This window comes from Falco punctatus, assembly GCF_963210335.1.
Source record: "Falco punctatus genome assembly, chromosome: 10".
Taxonomy (NCBI): Eukaryota; Metazoa; Chordata; class Aves; order Falconiformes; family Falconidae; genus Falco; species Falco punctatus.
The window spans coordinates 18,013,512-18,034,891 of record NC_137590.1 but is presented as its reverse complement, the minus strand read 5'-3'; the positions used below and the strand labels follow the sequence as shown (position 1 = coordinate 18,034,891).

Here is a 21,380-nt window from a genome sequence, read left to right as displayed (position 1 = left end):
GGCTTACCAGTTACCAGTGCTGCTTTATATAGAATTTGATCTCTTAAAAAACAAGAAGGGTGCTCCGCTGGATGACTCAAAGGCAATATCCTCCCTGAATTGTAATGTCTCCACACTAGGTGATGATTTGACCTTTTTTAGGAACATTATCTGCTTCTGCATGAAATAATTTACATGTCCATAGCACTTTACAGCCAAAGGTAATTTTTTAATACAAATCTTATCCTAGGAGCATATGACTGATCTAAAGAAAGCAACAAGTGACTGGTTACCTTGGCAATGTATACTCGTCCTGCTTTGGAAAATCCTGGGCTGAGCTCTTCAACCTACAAAGGACAGAGGGGAGGGTGCAGCAGGCAGGGGGGAGCAGACATTAGGATGTGCAAAGGACATAGTTAATGCTTACATCAGGCTTGCTGCATCTCTTAAAAAAGAAAAAAAAATTACTAAACCCTACTTTTGTAAATCAGTAGTGTAAGAGTTTTTCATAGGGTTGCCTGGCTGGGTTAGTACAGTCCTCAGATTCTCATACAGTGCCCGTGACTCAACGAACAACATTCACACTCTCACCAAATCTAAGCGCCACGAAAGAACAGTGGAGGTGAAGTCAAGCACTCAGAAGCTAAGGGAAACTCAGAACCAGCCTGACAACCTCCACTTGCACATGTGCGTGCACTATTTTTAACCTCCTTGCCCATGCAGTCTCACCCAACCCACTTGGGCTTTTCCCAAATATACTGGTGCCAAATCTCTGGAATCTTCCCCCAATTTTTCATCTTCTCCTTCCTGGCTACTAATTCCCAGGTTCCTAGTTACTCATGCCCCCCTGCCTTCTTCCATTCACTCAGCTACAGTTACCACTCTCCAAGTAACTTTATTCCAGTATGTTCCCATCAAGAACCCTTGGCCTGACCTGTATCCCACCCTCACGCAAACTCCCCAATGTGCTCTACCAGGATGTCTGGCCCCAGACATCAGAGGAAGCACCGAGAGCACAAGACAGACAGTGTTCATCCTCTTAATTCTGTTGTCTGACCTTAGATCTAGTTCAGCTTGTGACTAACCCAGAGCTGCAATTTGCCGGAAGATTTCCATTCCCCTGAAGCGTGCCAACTGTGGCTGAAAGCTGAAACGGACTCTGTGAGCATACAGGAAGCACACTTGTTCGGGGGTAATCAGCTTCCAGAGGGACGCTTCTGTGTCCTTTTGAAAATCTACGTATCTGACCAAAGCTAAACCTCAGAAAATACAAGTTCCTGTTTCAAACTGCAGCACTGTCCCAACTCATCAATAAAAGCGACAAGCTGTTTTTCTCTCTAACGAAAAGAAACAAAACACTTTGCCTCAAACTTACTTCTGAAACGATTTAACCACTCTGGCTGAAAAGTCAGTTGCCTAGGGCTGATACCTACCACCTACCCCCTCTCAAACAACAACATTTTGGCAAAATCGTAAGAAACTGAAATAAGTATGACATTCCCTGACACTTTCCAGAACTGCTGACCCAACCTATGAGTTATAAAGTGGTAGGGCAATTTGTTTCTGTAACACTTCATCAGAGGTGCTCAAGAGTAGTTCTCACAGGCACAGCCAAAGACAGTCTGCTTAACTCATCTTGTGCAGACCCTTGCAACAAGAGCTGTATGCTCAAAAATGTGACTCAGACCAGATCTTAAATTCATTTTCATCAACGGGAGGACGAAAAGAAGCCATTCAGAGGGCAGGACTCTCACGACGCAGGAAGTACTCTGAAGAATTGCTTTCTAGAAATACATAAGCAATATGCCCCTGAAACCTTAAAGTAGTTGTCTTAAAATGTTTGAAGCCGAGTCTGACCTCATCAGACAGCCTTTTAATAAAACATTCTGAGAGAAATCAAGACAGAATGTATCTACACAAGCATTCCCAGAGATGAGCTCAAACAGATCTTACAGACCCTGAAAGAGCAGACCATATGCCTTTAATATCAAGCAATGAATCACTCCACTATGCAGCTTTTAAAATGAAAACCAAAACCCTTAAAACTAATTCTGAACACTTTGGGTCTAGTTCCCATGTCTTCAAAATCACTTTCTTCTGTCTGGCTGTTCTATAACAGAGGCTCCACAATTTTCCTTTCACCAGCTTTTCCTCCACAGGTTCTAGTCAATGGAGATGTATCATGGAGCACTTGGGAAAGCACTAAGTTTAAGCAGAACACAAATACTCCAGTTCCACACTTGTGATTGCATTTGGCAGGTTAGCAATATTCTTACTTATCAGATTCCATTACCCGTAAGAAGTTTTGCAGCGCGTCCTGTACAGTGGCTGTAGGAGGAGCTTCAAACAAAGCAGAAGCAGTCTTTTTTTCAAGCCACCCCAGGTGGGAAACCTGCAGAGACAGTAAGATGAAACTGTCAACCCCTCTAGAGACACAGCATATGCAAAAGTATACAGACAAGGAACTATCCAGTTTCTTGTAGCTGGCTCATGCACCTGAGAGAAAGCCAAGGACCTTGGTAGTGTCGGCAGATTCTGGACAAGTACCCAAGTCCAGCCACAGAATTAAACCTGACGTGCCTTTCCTTATACCAAGTCAGCTTTTGCAATTCCGTACATCAGCTGCCACACGCACAATGCTCAAAGTAAGATTTGTCTCTGTCTCTATAACTGGATATTGCAGGCACGCAACAGTGCGGGTGGTCCAAAATCCCAAACCGCCGCATTGCAGCCACACCAGTTGCTGGCAGTTCCCAGAGATGCATCGGGGAAAATGCACGTACGGAGCCCTCCCATCGCCAGCTGCAACCTTGTATGTGTTCTCCCCATACAAAGATCCCTCGAGAGGCAGGCTAAAGTCTTCCCACCAACAGATACTCCCATCTTGAGAAACAGGTAGCTATAACAATTATTTCATGAAATCTTATTCTCCTGCTCCCAGCTCCTCTCTCTAATAAGAAGCACCCTGAAACTTCCATGAGGGAAAGGACACACAGGACTGTAACTTCTGATAATGTCTTCTTGGTTTAATGCTATATAATTCTTATAATGCAGAATAGCAGAAGCACTAACGTATTTCTGCATACATCTGGTTTTGTTTCATAGCTTCAGCAGCTCTAAGAGCAGTAGTAAGTCCATAACAGAATAAAGAGCTACGAGCTTCCACTAGTTTAGTTCACTGCTCCTCTGTAATTAACAGCGTCAATTCAGCTACAGCCTCTGCAATGTGACTTCATTTTTGACAGTAGTGAAGCACTTTCAAGTTGTATAAACTGAAAAGTAGATATTTACTGCAAACTCTTACTTCTTTTTATAGGCACTAAATCTGATTTATGGTATTTGACTCCAAGCTTCTCCCTGTCAAGAAATAGAAAGCAGCCGGCACGCTTACTTCTAATACCTCCAATACTTTGCATAGCAAAGGCAGAGGAAACACATGCTAAATATTATACAGATACACTGTGTGCAGCAGCTCTTGCCAGCCCTGAAATGTCCTCGATCACATCCATATGTGCTTAAAGAACTGAAGGTAGTTTTTCACTAAGTAAAGCACAGGGAACAGTAAGCTAGTTTGCATCTAGTACTTTTTCTAATCCATTTTTTGCCATTTCACCTCCCATGCCACCTGCAGTGACTAAAAACTGTGTCCAGGGCCCTGAACCCTTCAGAGCAACTCAGAAATAACACTTCAAGCAAACAGCTTCCCTCTAGGAAAGAGACAAAAAGCAGAGGGAAAAATGAAACGCAGAATAGTGGCAATATATAAATGAAACTGCAAATGCCCCAGCAGCTTTTACTCTTATTACACAGAAGTACACCAAGTACTTTTAAAGCCTTTTATTGATTCAGGGACAAAAGTATTACAATAGCAAGAGCAAATGATGTTGCCAAAGAGCAAATGACATTGCCAATATGAAACCACTCTCTTCATGCTTCTTAAAACATCAGTGTGTGTTCAGTACCACTGGCCTTTCTATACCTTCTTCTGGCCTTTGATCATTAGCACAGAGCAACCGGCTGGAAATGGGCTCAGCTGGCATCTGTCCCAATCACCAGCTCAGTGTTTCTGTAGTCCCTCTCGCTATGAACTTACATAAACTCTTGTTAAAAACCTGTACCATTTAAAAGAGAGTGCTTTGAGTGGTAACACCAGTATGAAGGTATACATTTTAGATTTAGTAAGAGGCAGACAAGAGGGAGGTGGACTGCCTAAGACTTCTCAATTACAGTTCAGAAAACACTTCGATGGAAAGCTGAGAGATTCTGAATTCACTGTGTCCTGGCAGACAACAGTTTCAGCAGTGCTTTTATAAAAGCATGGAGGTGCTACACATACAAGAACATGAGCTTTTACATCGTAAGAGGTTTCTGAATGCAATGAGTTAACAGTATTCATCAGTGGAGTGTTTTACCTGGCACTGTTTCAGGACTGAAATGAAGAGCTTCTCGATCCCATGCAAGCACACCCTTTAAACTACTTCTCCAAGCAACCAGGACATTCCCACACCTGTACTTTCCGATACAATATCCGAGTTCAACCACCAAAGAGTGTCCTCAGTCCTTACAGCTGGTGGTTTGAATCCATCTCTCTTTCATTTAAACAGGGATGATTTAAATTCCAAGGAGGAAGAAAACAGCAGTAAGTAGTAATAAACTATTTTACCTGGTAACACCACCTGCCCAAGAGATAGTAACACTTTGGATCCTCTGGTTTCAGTTCAATCGCCTTATCAATGTGTTCCTATGGAAAACCATCACCAACACACATTATATTTTTGTTATAAGTGAACACAATATTCACGACAGCAGATGAACAAATGTGGAAAGAGGGAAAGGAAGAAGTCCACAAGTTAAGCGTCAGTGACCAATAAAGTTACAGCTACAAAGAGATTCCAAATTTTCTTAAAAACAGTTTCAGTGAACACAGAAAACCAGCATTTTATGAGTCTCAGAGACAAGAATTACTATACATAATAAAAAAAATGAAGCTGCCCTTCATTTTGTTCTACCACCTTTTCAGAGCTTTGACAGAATCAACTCATTAGTCACATCGATAGCTGACAAGGCAATAATTATATGCGGCCTGTTCTGTAGGAACTGTTCCAGGCACATCCTCTTACCCTGTAACATCCCTGCTGTGGATAAAAGGCAAATAAAGGAACCTCAGGAAGATTAAATCCTCTTTGAGAAATAACTGCTTTGCATTTAGGGGAGGGTGCGAGCATGCTCACAGTTACTGAAGAAAAGTTGTTGCTCCATCTTACTACCACATTGTAATTTGATGTTAGGAGTTCTCAGTCTCACCATATACAGACATTTTATTTGCAAGACTTTTCCTCTTCTTTTTTCTGAGATTACAGTGTGCAAAAGTGCAGAGCCAGACCCGTCACCCCCATTACATGTCGCTGGAGTCACCTTCGTCAGCCCACACCTCCCACTCACAGCATCTCTTCAAGACCTATCGCTTCCTTAACAAGAGCTGGAGCCAATTTTCCTAATTTATTACTACAGAAATAAGTATTGTTCAATATTTACACAAAAACCAGCACATCCATCCTACTCACCTTAAAAACATATCCGATTTGAATGCGCTTCTGAATACTCTCATGTTCTGATAACTGCCCACAAAGAATAGCATACCTACACAGAGGAGACATTTGCATGAAATCAAGCAGGCAGTTTAAAATATACATTTGTATTCTGTTGCTACCTTCAAAAGGAAGATATGTAAGTGCATTAAAGCTTCACAACTTACTGGGGAAAACAAGGAATACCGTACATCTTTTACAGGGAGGAGACATATGCAGTAAGAAATGTAGTGCACAAGAAGGAATTAGCTTGAATGATGTTGGCAAGTCAACAGGAATGGATTGACAGTGAGACAAAAATTCCTTGCAGTGATGGCTGGAAAGCCTTGTTCTACATAAAACAGGAGCAGCACACTTCTACGCCCTAAATCTCTTCACTCAGCAACAAAACTGTGTCAAAGCACAGAGCAGTGAAGAATAAATGCTACTGCAGCGAGAGCCAGAACTACGAAAAGCTCTAAGATGCAGTGATCTTCCATACGAAACACCCAATCTATAGCACAGCTGCCGTCTACTTCAAGGGAAAAGATCATGAAAACCTACCTATATCCTGCAGCCCAACACGGCCACCAAACGTGGGGAGAAAAATAACATGTTGAAAGGGCAAAGCCATTTAGTGTTGTCCAGTAAGAGATCATAAATTGTGAGCCTGAGAAGCATAGGCCCTAGCAAAATCAGTTGTTTCATGAGCTGTGAAAGTTAAGGAAGGTTAATTATCCATGGATTTGCACCCTCCCATCTCACTGCCCTGCACCACAGAGGTTCAAATGCCCTCCCTCCCTCCCCTGCTTCCCAAGAAACAAAAAAACCAAACTGTGGAGGTGTGCGATTCAATGCAAACTGGTATTTCAGCTATGCTGATTTGGTCTTTGACCTCTGCCATCCCACTTAGGTAAGAGCTGTGGGAACGGAAGAGGCTTCCTCACTCTTCTCTGACTATGGCTCAAAAAATACTAGGTGCAACAGATGGACAAATGAATAACACAAGTCTCGTTCTTTCAAAAAAACAAAGCTGAAAAGTAGAAAGATGCAAGGAAACCTCCCTCAAGATTTCTTTACTACATCCACATCCCAGTGCTGCTGGATACTCTGTCTCATCTCAACACACCATATCCCAAAGCACCCCTGGTGACAGCTAACCACAACAGATGTTCATGCAGGAATTTGTCAGAAGACTTCTGAGTCTCCACACTTCCTTCAGTGTCACAAACCCCCCCCCCCCCCAAAACATTTCACACCTCATTGCTCTTGCCTGAACTAAGTTTTCAATGTGTCAGCTACACTACAAAGAAGTTGCGCCTCCTGATTATTTAGAATTTTTCATTAAATCTGATTCTTTTGACATGCTAATTTTATTGGGAAAAACCCCTCTGGTTCAGTTCTAAAATTCTTATTTTTTCATGATACCGGAAAAGATTACTAGATCAGTGTCTTAACTGGGTAAAATCCATTCTCTCCCACTGACAAAGTTCACAGCTGCACTGACACAATCTGTCACTTACAGATGCTGAAGTAAATGTTTTTACGATCTCCTCCAGTTTTGTTTCACAACAAACATCAGCCTGTGCTAAATACCCTTAACCACAACATGACTCGGTTTAGAAATACAAGCCAACAAAAGGCTTATTTTCTAAGATCACAAGATAAAAATATTTCTATACAATAAATCATACAGTCTGTAGCCCTATCTAACATATAGGAACTTGTCAGAATATAGCTCCTATAACCATACTGTTTAAGCTACTGAATACATGGGCAGGCGTTAAATAAGATTAGGTCAAGTTTAAGGTTCTGCAACAAAACAGGGGAACACCATGCCTTTTTGAAATAGAAGCTAAACTGCTGCATAACCTCCCTTTATATCACCCCATCCTTCCCCAGCAAAAGCCTAACGAGCCCCTTCAAAGCAGCAGCAAGTCCAACGGGACACTGAGCTAGTTCAGTCGGATCTCTCCGCCAAACATATAAACATCAAGTGGTGCGATATGCAGCTGTCAAGAAATATAAATACCAGATTTTTTTTTAACAGCCTGGCGAGATGTTACATAAAATAAGCAGTAAACAGTAGTCCTATCTTTGTGTCATGAAAATAAAATAATTTTTTAAAAAAGAAAAAAAAAAATGCTAAGAGATGCCTGAACTGTTTTTTCCCTGCAGTCCCAGATGACTCTACTCAACCCAGCTTTGCTGGTCTCAGCCCTTTGCGTGAACCTTCCTTTTCAGCTTGTGCCTCGAGGTCCGATGGCACCAGCCTGCGGGTGATTTTCATACACAAGACTTTGCGGTTCTGAGATTTTAGGCTCTGGAGGTCTTCAGATCCCAGCTTCCCTTCCTCGCTCAGCAGTACCAACATGGTTTTCTGCTTTTTTCTCTTCTGCTTGTTTAGCTTGGCTTGTTGGAGCTATTTATTCTAGTTCATCTGGTGAAACGCCTTGGGATGAGTGTCACAAGAGGCATTGCTGAGTTCAGGAGGACTGACCGGCAGTAACAGGATAGATTAAAAATAATGAGTTAGGGAAGGGGATTTTCATCTTCTGTAAACAAGATGTAACCTCTGAAGCACTGTGCAGATTGATGTCTCGGAAGTTACCAAATCCTTGTATTATGATATCCCTTGACTAATTATTAACCAGAACTACTCATTACGCTGCTGACACTGGTCAAACTGCAAGTTCCCGTATGAATCTCAGCTCAGTAACATTTCCCCATTTATTAGAAAATAAACTCTGTGGAAGCAGATACTACCAGATGAGAGACCCTCTGCTCTTCCAGCTTAAATCCCCAAGCTTGGGACACAGAGCTCTGAAGAAACTTCATTTTCGATGCTGCACTCTGGCTGACTCCCATCGAAGCAGGACTCCTGGCCTCTGAGCACAAAACACAGCTCAGCACAGCCCAGCACCTCCAGCTCCATGGCCAGCATGGTTTGCCAACCCAAATACATCTCTTATCTCTTTTAACTGTTTCAAAGACTCGCTAGCCGAGCGTGCTGGTGCTTCTCTCTGCATTAGATAATCAGGAAATTAAAAAGAAACTGCAAGGCAAAGGAGAATAAAAGGAAAAGGGGAAAGAAGTGAGGCGAAGCAGCAATTTTGCAGCCAACTGATAAAAGTGAAATAGAGTGTGCTTTGTATTGTTGAAGATGAGCCAAACAGGAAAGTCTGACCAGTGACAACAGCATGAAGGCACCAAAGTTCTTTCCTTTTATTGACATCAAAATTTGCTTCATACATATTTAACTAATTTTTCATTGCAACACCCAACAAACTAATGAGCTAGAACACATTCCTATTCAATCAGCATTAGCTGTGAACTGAACAGATCAAGGCTAGCTTGTAAAAATTCTTCAGTGTCATTCAAGCAGCACTGCCAGTAAATCAAGAAAGAAGTTTTATCATACACAGACAAGAAGATTAAAAATCCTTCTCAGAGCTCAACTTTCACCCACCAGAGTCAGATAAAAGCTAGAAGAATAAAACCCTTTATCAAGTAAATGATCTGAGAAACAAAGCTCCAAAATACACATCTCTATAAAAGAATTTAGAAGTCCTCCAATTTTTTATGAGCATTACCAGTTTTTCACCTTCCTGTGCACTGACTACTCTCTTCACTTGAGAACAAGAAGGAGACAGATAAGTAGCATGAAAGTACTTGGACTGCAACACACCAAAAATTAAAATAATCATTAATTTAGGAATTAGTACTTTGGGAGAGCCAGCAGAATCCCCAGTGACTTAACCTGAAATTAACGACTGTCTGGTCTTAAAGAGCTTGGGCTTTCCTAAGGGGAGACAAGATCGAAGGAAAACACGAGGAAGGCAGAAGTATTCCTCCAGGCTTTGTCTGCATGGAGAGCTCAGCGAGGAGGCCAGGGTGTAAATTCACAGAGCATCAGTTAAGCTGAAATAATTCCCCATTTGGCTATACTTAGTAGCCCTGTTCTCCAGTGGCACAACCAGATCTCCCTTCCCTACAGGCTATGAACATCCATACGGGAGAGTTTCTACATTCTATATGAACAACCTAGTTTCTGCATTAACTTCCCACCACACACAAGTCCGAAGTCTAAGCCTGGCTTTGCCCGGCCAGCAGCGTAAGTCTGGCTGTGTGCCAGCTGAGTATCGATAAACTTTGGTTTACTTTGTAGAAAGCCACATCACTGCTGTGTTCACTGCTGGTCATACATCTTCCCAGATAAGGGTAAGAATTCATCAAGAGCCCCGCTGGCTTGACATGGGAGATAAAAGCCCAGTTTGAGGTGTAAGAAACCCCAAGACTTAGGCAGAGATAGCAAACCTGTAATGTACAGAACTGCTGAAAAGGGTAATCGACGATGATGGCATGTATGCTAGAAATTTAAGCACAATAAATCATGTTCTAGATTAAAGAAACATTGGTTTTCTACTGTCACTGTCTCAATTTTCCACGGGGATTAAAATTTTATACATGTTCTTTCACACTAAGGGATCACATCAAAAACTGCCATGATTAACATTGGCTTCACCTCTGTTCTGACTCACAAAAATACTTACAGCTACTCTTAAATTGTAAAAAAAAACCCAACCAAACAAACCCCCCCAAAACACCCAACCCCCCCCCCCAAAAAAAAACGCCCATACCAACCAAAACCCCCAGGTATGTATAGAGGAACACTTTTCAGGATGCTTTCTACTGCCTCTTTAATAACATTTCATTTAATATATTCTGAAAATTGGCTACTGCCCAAAGAGGTTTGAGACATCAAACGTCTTACCCTTTAAATGATCCACACGGGGCACTACATCCATGTCATTCACACTTTCTAAACAGTTAGTAGGTAAAGATGAAGTCCTCTTTGCATGCACATAATTACATAGCTTTGCTGTACAGGGTTTGCTGTTCGTGCTTCATCTGCCCAGGGTTTGCTTTGGTTCTGTGTTTCAGAAGCCTGACACCACCTCCTTGCAGAAAGAAATTCTTTACACATCTGTGTTCCAAACTTTCAAATATTCTGAGAGTCCCTGGGCACGGCAAGCTCCTTTCACATGAACACCTAAGCTCCTCACTCTAGAACAGGCGGCCAGCGATAGCAAACTTGATTTTCTGTGCATTGCTGGTGCTCGCAGCCTCATACTTGATGAGCCACACTAGATTGTCTTGATAAATTAAACACTACCTGCAATGTGGCTAGAGCCACTGCCTGAACCACTGTCCTAAGAGCACACATCTCGGGTAAGCCATTTTAAGACTCTATCCTTACAATTGAAAACTAAGTCCTACAAAAGAAAACACTGTGTGAAAGACTTTGCAGCAGCTCCTCCTCTGAAGTCTTGCTGGGGACCGCAGCCTTCCAGGGGAAGATCGGCTTCTGCTTCCTACAGAGCAGGAGCAGGCTTGGTCTTACATTATAATTAAAGCTTCAACACATCACAGGCCACCTGAGCTACAGGTACTGCATGGAAAAGTGTCAACGAAATATTCTAGATCTTGCCTGGCATCACTCCAACCAAGGTCACTGAACATCAAATCTGCACAGCTTGTTTGAACTGCCCGTTACAGAGATGACAAGTTATTCTAAAGAGAAGAAACCTGCCATACTTGCTATATTATTATTTTTCCTGGCACACCTTTTGATGAAGCCTGAAAATATTTTGCCACGTGAGAGCAGCTATGCTGGATCAAGCCAGAGGTCACCCTGGCCCACTATCCTGTTTCTGTGCGCACTACTGGAAACAGCTTAACATGGGGAAAGGTGCAGAGCCATCGCTCACAAAGCTGGGAGAGCACCCAGCCTTTGTCAAGGCTTTCATGAGGAACCTGAAGTTCAGCTCACTTGCTTTGGAGCTGAAAAATCCAGTCTATTTAATTGTTCCTCTAAGCTTTCTTTTATACCTTTAATCATTCTTATCACCTTCCTGATATTTTATCTATTCCAAAAAGGAAACTGCCATGTAGATGTACTATAGATGTGCACCGTGAATAAAGATGCTTTCCTGGTTCTCCTCTTTCAACCCATACTTTGCCCTTTGATGCCTAGGAGTGAACACTTTCAAATAACTGCTTAACTAAGACACAATCTCTCTTGTTTTAAAAGACCATCACTGTACATGCATAATTAGGAATGCTTTTAACCTGTGATTATGACTTTGCTTCTACCAACACCACCTGCACACTGATTTGATGGAAGACATCCTTCTGCAACTTTCTGAAGTCAGTTTGAGCTCACATCTTCGCTCTGTTTATGAATATGCTTAACAGTACACATCCTGGCACACTTGGTAACCTCCGCCAGCTCTGAAAGCAGAGCACATCTTCCCTTGTTTCCCATTTTTAGCTTGCTATTCAGCCAACGCTGTTTACTCATAATAGCTCAGTCCCACTCAGAGACTTGCACGACGGAATTTGTCCAGGACTTCTGAAACTCCAAGCACACAGTACTGGTGGGCTGGCACCCTCACCCACGCTGTGAGACATTTCTGTATAACAGTTGCGTTTTCTCGTGAAGGTGGCATACCCTATTAGCCTCCAACTTATATTTAAAATAGCTTTAAGTGACAGGGCAGGCAAGGAAGCTGGGTGAGTTGTTAGTTTCCTTGATCATCTAATTACCCTTTAAAGATCAGCACTACATTTATTGCTCTCAGTGATGCAAATTTAAGCCATTAGTTATGTATCACAGCTAGTATTTCTCAATTTCTGGTAACAGTTCTGGTTTTTTACCACCTCTGAAACATTTTAGTAGTGATTTTAATTTAGCTTGCTAGACTTCCCTCCCTGTTCTGCTTTCCTTTGTGCACAGGACATTGAAAGATGTCTTCTTGTAGTCCTAATAGTCTCCTCTGCTGTTTAAAGGAAATAAAAAAGGTACTATGATTAAAGGCTTCTTTTATTTTCGTTCATGAGTAGCTTATTAGTTATTCTGAACCTCTAAAACTCTGCCTTTAAACAAGCTTTGAATCATCTGCAAGCACTTTATTCCTATAGCTCTTCCTGTACTCAAGCTTCCTCATAGACATTTCATTTCTTTTGAAGTTATCACTACGCATCGAAACCCTTCCCATGCTCCTACAAGGATGTTCTATCTCAGTACTTTATGGTAATGACTATAAAGTGGGTTTGCTTTTGTAACACCTTGAACCAGACCCTATCCATTGCTCACTGCCAAATCAAGACCCGTTTCACTGCTTTTAACACTCCAGGACATTATCATCATCTTACCATATCTTTTATGGTGCTTATTTAAAAAAATAAAAACCAAAAAAACCCACAAAAAAATTTGCTACATTATGTTCCAACATGACATGCTTATCAAGCCTTGGGGGAAAGCACAAAGGAGAATAGTCTTCTCACATTATTGTGAATTCTGCCCCAAAAGATATTCTGAGCTCCATAGTTTTCTTTAGCTTGTATGTCACTATCCAAGCCAACTAATGTTAACACATTTTCTATTTCTACATGGAATTTAAATTCACAGAGATCCTCTGTTTATCTGTTGATATATCTGATTTATTTATGTTTTTATAACATTCAACACTCATCCCGCAGCGCAACAATTCTGTAGTAGAATTTGCATCCTGGTATTAAACAAACATAGTAGGTATCTGGATATTACCACCTAAATGAGATTACTTCTTAGTTCTCCTCCTATATGACTTTTTGTAGTTCTATCCTTTTAGTTTTAAAAAAAGCTATAATTTTGGGTATATCAAATAATCCAAAATCCCACAGATTTTTGCTGCACAGTATGTTCTTGGGCAGGGGGGAAAACATTCTTATCCGCAGCTACTATGAACTGCTTAAGTCTGGGGGTTTTTTCTTCTTAAGAATTTTTACCTTGGTTACCACACAGCCATATATGCCATTCCCTCCCTCTCAGCATCTTAGATTTTTCAGCTTTCACAACAGCCAGTTGCTCTTAGCTCCACAGCTCCATATTTTTCTGGATATTTACTATGTTGTATACTCACCAAGTAAAAATTTTCCCTCAAAATTTTTAATTGTATATATTTATCTTCACTTAGTGCTCTAAAACTGTAAATAATGGTGCTGTAAATTGCTAAAGCTCTTGCATTTCATGTCAAGAGTGTCATCCAGCAATGGCTAGCTCAAGGAAACCTATTTATCTTGTATCTAACTCAGGGGAACAGGACCTCTCAGATTTAACTGGCATACACGATTATTTGGAAGTGTAATTACTAATTTTTAAAAAAATTATTATTCCTCTTTTCACCCCTGAAATTTCCTAGACAGGCTAGTTTGGGAATACCATGGAATTGTGGTTTGGTTCTTTTTTTTACCGGTATAATTATTTCACTTGCAAGTGTGAACTTTTTGCTCAATACACCATAATTGAACTGTGTATCTCCTCATCTAGAGACTGGTATACTGATCTTAACTGCAGGTATGTACATATGGTGAGAAAGTGGAAAAAAATTAAAGTATCATTTCTTAAAACTCCCACAGATCCACTCCAAACCTTTTATTTTTAAGTAGCTGTCCTCTATCACATGCTTGCACAATTTGGTGGAAAAAGTAACCGCGTACATAGCTCCAGCTGAAGTGATGTGGCAACTGCGAGCAAAACTATGCAAAAAGCCCTCTGCAGGCTTCTCGTGACTGCTCCGGATGACAGTTTGGGAATGACTTCAGCATTACTTACACAACTGCAGGAGACCTCATATGAATTTGACTCGGTAGTAGAATGCACAAGAGCCACAGCTATAGCAGCCCAAACATCATCCCACTGCCAGCCGAACAGGCATCCCAAATGCCCAGGGATTTGTATGAAGGTCTTTACTATTTTATATGAAAACTTAATTTTTTTTGAGACAGTACTGTTGGTTTTTTTATTTTTATTTTTGTTACTTATTGCACAGCAGAGGCAGATGATGGCTTATGTCTGCCAAGTAACAAACTGCTCAGTTTTGCTCTAGTGGAACCAAGAAGAACACACAACAGAAGCAATTCATGACGACCCCTATCCCTCTACAAAAGCAGCCAAAGCCTACTACACACGCAAAGCCTCACCCTCTCCAACAGCAATCAGTTCCACAAGGACTACTTTATTTGACCAAGATACTCTGAGGTGAAAGCAAAAGCCCAACACACACAAACTAATTCCCATACCACCTTGAAGCAGATCATCACCTAAAATAGTACCTCAACTTGGAAGACTGAAAAAGTGCAGCCCTAGGAATCTCAGGATGAATTCAGGTGATCACTCAAAACTGCTTCCAGTTACAGACAGAAAATCTGCTCAGATGCTTGGTACTGTCTTTAATTTCTGTGCTTTGCACCAACAGATGGGATACAGAAGTTTCTAGCAACTTGAATTCCCAGTCTTGCCGGTAAGAGACAAGAAAAGAATATCAAAATAAACTCCACCTCCTGCTTTTAGAGAAATGAATGAAGACAAAAAAAAAAAAAAAAAGACAGACTGATGTATGTTAAGTTCTAGGATCATTGGCATCCTTTTTGTGACATTCCTGTAAGCAAACAAAGAAAAGATGGTATCACTGTAACCGATTTAATGTTGATCTGCATTTCACTGGAGGGTGAACATGGGAGGTTCATCACTGGAGGTCTGTCTAAACTGTTCTGAAGAACATCCATCAGAAAAAAACATGAAATTGTTTGGGAGTGATTAATTACCCGAGTCTCCTTTACCCTAATTCTTCTGCTTTTAACTGTTCTTTGAAAATTACTGTGAACAAATGGACATTGAATGGAGTATCAAAAAAATCCCCTGACAACACTGATATTATTAAATAACTCCATTAAGTTGGGTAATATAGTAGAGATTAAATTTAAAATAGGCTGCAGACCAGCATATGCTAGAAAATTCATCAATTAAGAGAGGGAGGGGGCTGCTGAGAAAACTTAAAAAGGTTACAGTACATCATAAGGAGCCGATGGCAATAACATGATGCCGCACTAGCAAGCCTCAGCTAAAGTACTATATACAATTTCTAAGTAACAAATTACAAAGAAAAAAAACCAAAACAAGTTGGATAGAGTTCATGAGACAGCAATGACAACAGGAGGTTCGCAGAATGATGAGCGAGATGACTTTCTGGAGGTCCCTCCCAACTCTGTGTTCTTGATTCCTTAAACACTAGAAACCAAACACCTTTCTGGACCAGTGCTCTGTTTCATACTCAAATTCTTATCAACATATTCAGGTTCCAAAGCGACCAGGCAAATTATGTTGTTCTGTGTTAGGCAGTAAGGAGTCTACTCAGGCACATAGCTAAAACCAAAGTTAATTTTCATTAGTCATTTCAGTCAAAATTCAAATGAATGCCACAGAAAAGAAAGGCTGAAATATCCCCCTCTCTACCTGCACTGAAATCTGTCTTTCCTTGATCCCCAAAGAGTTAAACTCTTCATTAGCTACCTCATCTAGGACACAAAATTTGTCTTCAGTTTTGTTCAGTTTCTATGTTGGCTTTATCTGCTGAAGATCTTTAGTTTGCTGAGGGAGGTGATAGGAAAGGACCATGTGTTCTCTTCGTACAACAAAATGTATTCATCCCCAGTGAAGTCTGAAGATGCAATTTCTATGGGGTGACCTCAAGCTTATTTAAACCTCTGGTTTTAGTAAGACACAGTTTCAGCTGTCCTCCCAAGAGCTACCAGCAAAGAACCCAGACAGAGCCAAGCATGATGTTCAAACTATATATATATAAAAAAAATACTGCAGGAACTACTAGCGCTTTCAAGGAAGGAGTCACCTGCATCAACACTGATGAGAAGAGCTGCAAATTGAAGCCTTTTGTAGTGCTTGAGTTGCTTACCACATTTGTAGTATTATCATCTGTGCTGTGAGGAGCTTTCTACAAACATACTCATAATCTTAAGGTCTTAGTTCCCAGAACTTCTCTTTTCTTTACGCCTAACAAATAAAAAGCAACCCAGACTGTAAATGTCAAGTTACTTCACTATTTCCAAGAGAAGGAGGGAATATTGATCCCTGCTGAGATTTCTTTTGTCCCTGCTCCTGCTTTTCAGTACTTCCTCTTCTTTGGCTCCTCTCTGGTGTTCCCACTCCTCCGTGGCTTGGGACACGGAGATACCTCAGGGTACCAACACCAGTGCGGAAGGGAGGGACCCTCCCAAGTCAGGGGGATGCTATCAGGCTGCATGCTATTTTTCCTCCTCTGAGTTCTGAAATATTTTCTAATGCCTATTCCTATTTGCTTCTGCCCCTAATCTATATTGTCAGTAACTTCCCTGTTTAATCCACCAGCAGAACAGAAAATGTTCAGTTCATAAATCCAGACATAATTTGATGTTGGCCAGATCTGGGCAGCAATCCATCAAGAGCTAAATCCTGAAACACTGCCAGTTGAGAAAATTAAAGCTATCTTCAAGTCGTATCTGGAATGCTGTCACTTTTCAAAAAACTGGTATCTACCCACAGCCAGCCAGATGTACCAACAGAATTGAAAAGGGCTGGTACACAGTTCAGTGGCTATCAAGTGTGCAAGTCACTCCAAAGTGACAGTCTTTAGAAGAGAGGGCACATTTCGGAGGCTCATCCAACCAACGAATGTATCCTACTCCCACTTCTCTATAACATATATAATAAAATATAAGCCAAAGCTTATTACTTTTGCAATGAAAGCTTTCAGCAGCCAGCAAATGGCATTTAATTTCTAGTGTGAAATATTCAACTTAAGCACCTGAAAAAATTTTCCCAGATGGACCTCTGAAATCCCTCGCTGCTCTGGTTGTACTTCCAATATTTCTATTAACAACAGGAGCAGAAGCCAAGGCAAACACACAGTTTGCTATCCTCCCCTGATCCCTAAAGCCGCTGTTACGTGCTTGCAGTCCTGCTGCAAACAGCCACACCGAAATGGACAGGGGATTCTAACAAGGCCATGATTGTTTCTCTCACTTCATTTGTGAGGTTCTCACATATTCATGCCTAAGCAGCAAACCGCTGAGGTTTGTGCAATGATCAATGCCCCTTCCATCCACCCCTGAAAGCAATCAAGAACAGACTTGCAAACTTGCTCTGTCCTCCTATTCATGAGCTGACATCAGCTAAGGGAGTAATCAATTTAGTTGGATACAATACCTATCTGTTCAGAGATCTTTTACTATTACAACAGAGAATTACTTTGTCTATATCAAAAGTAAGAATCAAGTAATAAAGACAGAGGTATACAGGCATTAAGAACACTTGGTATAGTCATTAAGAACACTTGGTATAGTATCAATCAGCCTGCAATACACAAGTCTCTTCTAAAGGTACTAAATACATCAAATGCCCAACACAACTCTCACATAGTTCTGCATTCCTAAGTGGCGCCTACAAGGCAAGCAGAGCCAGAGATCAGTCCCACTGCACAAAGGCTGACTTGTTTGTGTAGCCCTGATCAAATCTCGGTTCTGTTTTGACCAGCTCTGCAAAGATGGCTCTCTTGGGATCAGCTGGCTTCCAAGAGCAAGCGATTTCAATAACAGCTTTGTACCAAATCTAATGTCAAGAAGACCCAAGAGATCCATGAAAGGGCTCTCCTTCATATTTGGGCAGATCCCAAAGCTAGTCCAGACATAGTCCCAGACACTTACTGCTTTCTCTGTCATTCTTGAGAAACCACTCATTATCACACTGCCAAAGCCATCAAATCATCCAGCCACAAAACACACTGAAGCTGCAGCCAGTCACGCTCTGCTCAGTGCTGCCTTCGCCAGCACTCAGAGATCCCTTCTTGTTCAAAACGTTATTTTTGTTTGTTGCTTTTACATGTCAGTCATTAATGCAATAACTATGAGGCACTGAGGGAAAAAGTTTTACTTGCAACAACAATTGTATGCAAAGTAGCTTCTATCTTGCTTGATAAGCATCACACCTTAAAGCCAATAAAACAGGGAATGATTTGTGCAACAGAAGCAAGTAATACAGCATAGAGAACAATGAATAAGCACCAAAAACCAGCACAAGTGCATCTGAAATGATCCACAAGCATTGAGTGGCAATTGATAAAATAGAAAGTTATGGTCAACATGAAGCCATGCACAGAGGAAGAAATGCGGCCCTAATGATACCTACACACAATCACAGCCTTCACACAGCCTGTATCACACAGAAGAGATGCTAAAATCACTGGGAATACTTCTATTAAAATGTCCGTTTATACATTGTGGAAAAGAGAAAGAGAATGTTGACTACTGTATATGGAAGTAAGAATGAAAAGGATCATCACATTAGTATTACACAAATCCATGCTGCTCCCACAACTTGTGTTCTGCAGTGAATTCCCATCCTTTTGTCTGAAAAAAAGATATGGTAGAAAGACAATAATGTGGGAAAGATAACATGGGTGATGAGAAATAATGGAATGATTCCCTATGAAAAGAAATGATAAAGACTGGGATTCTTCAGCAAAGGAAACAGATACTAATGAGAGAAATACAACAGAATAATACCATAATTTACAAAGGAAATGTGAATAATCATTCTCGGTTCACTTCTCCATAAACCAAGAGCTAGGGCACCAAATCAAAACCAAAAGAAGCTTTAACACCTCTACCGGCAATTTCAAACAGAGTAAGCATGTCTGTTTGCTTCTACACAGATCATGTTAAATTACGGGATCTATACCAGAGGATGGTATGGGAAAGGCAGGATCCAAGTGGCTGAGACAAGATTACATGAACCCGCGGAGAACAGCTCCATCAGGGCCATGAACTCACTGCTGTGCTTCTCCCACCTGGAGCTATGGATGGCAGGCTGACAGAAAGCAATCATTGCATTCTTTCAATTTTGGGCTTTTTTGTATTTACCTAAACTTCGCTACCACAGAACATGGTGAACTACATGTCATTCTGAGCAATGTGCCCATTACTTGAGTAAAGGGAAAACAACCTAGAATGTCTTTTGGGACTATGTTTTACCTTACATTTTTCATATGTATGTAACTTTTCATCTATTAAGCATTATTTCATGAGCAATAATTTTTTTTCTCAGGGTAAATTCAATTAGCATAAAAAGTCTGCAATTAAAACAGCTTGCAACCATCCCATGACCCGTACAGAGCTGGAAAGGGAATAATTTCCTGTTCTATTCATGGTAGAAAATAATTCTTTCTGTGACTGATAAAGGTAGTTACATATTTATTTCCAATAAATTCTATGCCTCCCACATGCTGCTCTGCTATTTCCTTTCTCCCACTGCCCTTGCTGCAGCTGCTCTCTAGAATTAAAAGCAAGATGTACATGCAGAAGCCCTACCTCATTTGGAAAAGAGACAGGTCTAATAGGGCAAGAACCGTGCACTCTTTCACCAAAACCCCCGTGGGAAGAGGCAGGCATAGGCTGTAACAGAGGCACTGACAACATCTCAGCTCAAACGGCTTGAGATTGTCTACTGGAGACACACAAATAAACATTACATTACAGCCATTACTTCTGCACACTATAAACCTGAATTACAAAGCCAAGCTATCAATATACCCTGAAGCAGAACCTTGTTTTGTGTAATAGCAGGCTATTGAGTATCAAAATGCCTTGCAAACATTAAGACTCAACCTGGCAACTAAAAACCCACTCCTTCAAGATGTTAAGCAGTAGACAAAGCCAAACACCATAATCTGCTAGAAATTAGTCACGCTGTCTGTTCCACTGTTCTTCCTTCATATCAAAGCTTTAATTGAGAACAGCGATTCATTACTAAGAGCTAAAATACACCATCTTTTCAAGATGATAAAGGCACTTATTTACATGGTAGCAGCCCAAAACGATCCTCCAAATAAATTTTGTCATCTCAGAAAAGCACAGGTCTTGTTTGGTAAAGATATTTAGCATCCTGTTTACCCAATAATTTCCATTAAAAAAAAATAATTTATCTTTTAGTCTATTCCACATCTCATCAATCCTTCACAATAACTGCTGATAAACACTGTTCATCAAGGAATTCACCCCAATACCAGAAAAGCATATTCCTTTATCACTACAAATATCTGTATTGCTCTAACAACTCTCTTGGTGCATTTTTTTAAAAAAAGAGCAGCAATCCTTTCAATCCTATACATGAGTTGCAACCAAAGCCTGTTCATTCAGGCTCCTGAAAAGGGCAAGGTACCTTCCCTTTTGCCTACATCTGACTGAAATCCTAACCAGCCACAGCATTTATACATAGAACACCTTGCTTGGCTAAACCGCAGATCATTTCACCTTTTAGCACCAATAAAAAAAAATTAAAAATTAACAAAGTGCCACATGCTGCTGTCTCAATACATTTCAAAGCCAGAGTGCTTTGCAGAGTGAGAAGCAGCATCCAAGAGCAGAATGCAGCAGTGCCAGGCCAGAAGACACTCTCCAGAAGATGTAGAAGGCTGTCTGATAAGAATGGCGTTCCTCCTTACTCCAGGATTAAGATGAATATGAGACCATTGGCATACCACTAAGCCCACGCTCGCAGACCTAGCTGACTGAGGGAAATAAATCGCCTCTTGACATAAAGCAAGCGTCCCTGTGCAGCAGAGCATTATCAAAATGTCAGTAACAGAATAAAACCCAACAATTAACCCAAGAATGTTGGAGGAACACAAAGGAAAAACCTCATTCATATTTAGTATGTAACTCTTAAGACTTTGCCCCCAAGAGCTGTGCAGCTGGCTGTGAGCTTGGCTTTGAAGGATATATACATCACTCTAGGGGCGGGGGGGCTGAAGACGGGCCAAAGGAAGCAGAGGACTCGAAAGAAAATAAAGAGCCTCACCATACTGAGCTCTCAAATTGAGGAACTAGCTCTCTGCAAGTTATCTGCATGAAGCATTCTTTGGCAGCCCGTGGGCACCGGGCACAGAACAGGACGCTCCG

General features: G+C 41.0%; 1 protein-coding gene across 5 annotated transcripts in view; it reads right to left on the bottom strand.

Moving 5' to 3' along the window:
* Window positions 1–21,380, bottom strand: part of RMDN3 (regulator of microtubule dynamics 3) — a 44,834-nt gene that overhangs the window by 8,531 nt on the left and 14,923 nt on the right. For all 5 annotated transcript variants that reach the window (XM_080405041.1, XM_080405039.1, XM_080405042.1 and 2 more), the window contains exons 7-10: window positions 5,544–5,619; window positions 4,643–4,720; window positions 2,273–2,371; window positions 273–326 (exon numbers count right to left, since the gene is read on the bottom strand). In XM_080405041.1, coding sequence (XP_080261167.1) covers window positions 273–326; window positions 2,273–2,371; window positions 4,643–4,720; window positions 5,544–5,619 — 307 coding nt within the window. The remainder of the gene's footprint in view (window positions 1–272; window positions 327–2,272; window positions 2,372–4,642; window positions 4,721–5,543; window positions 5,620–21,380) is intronic.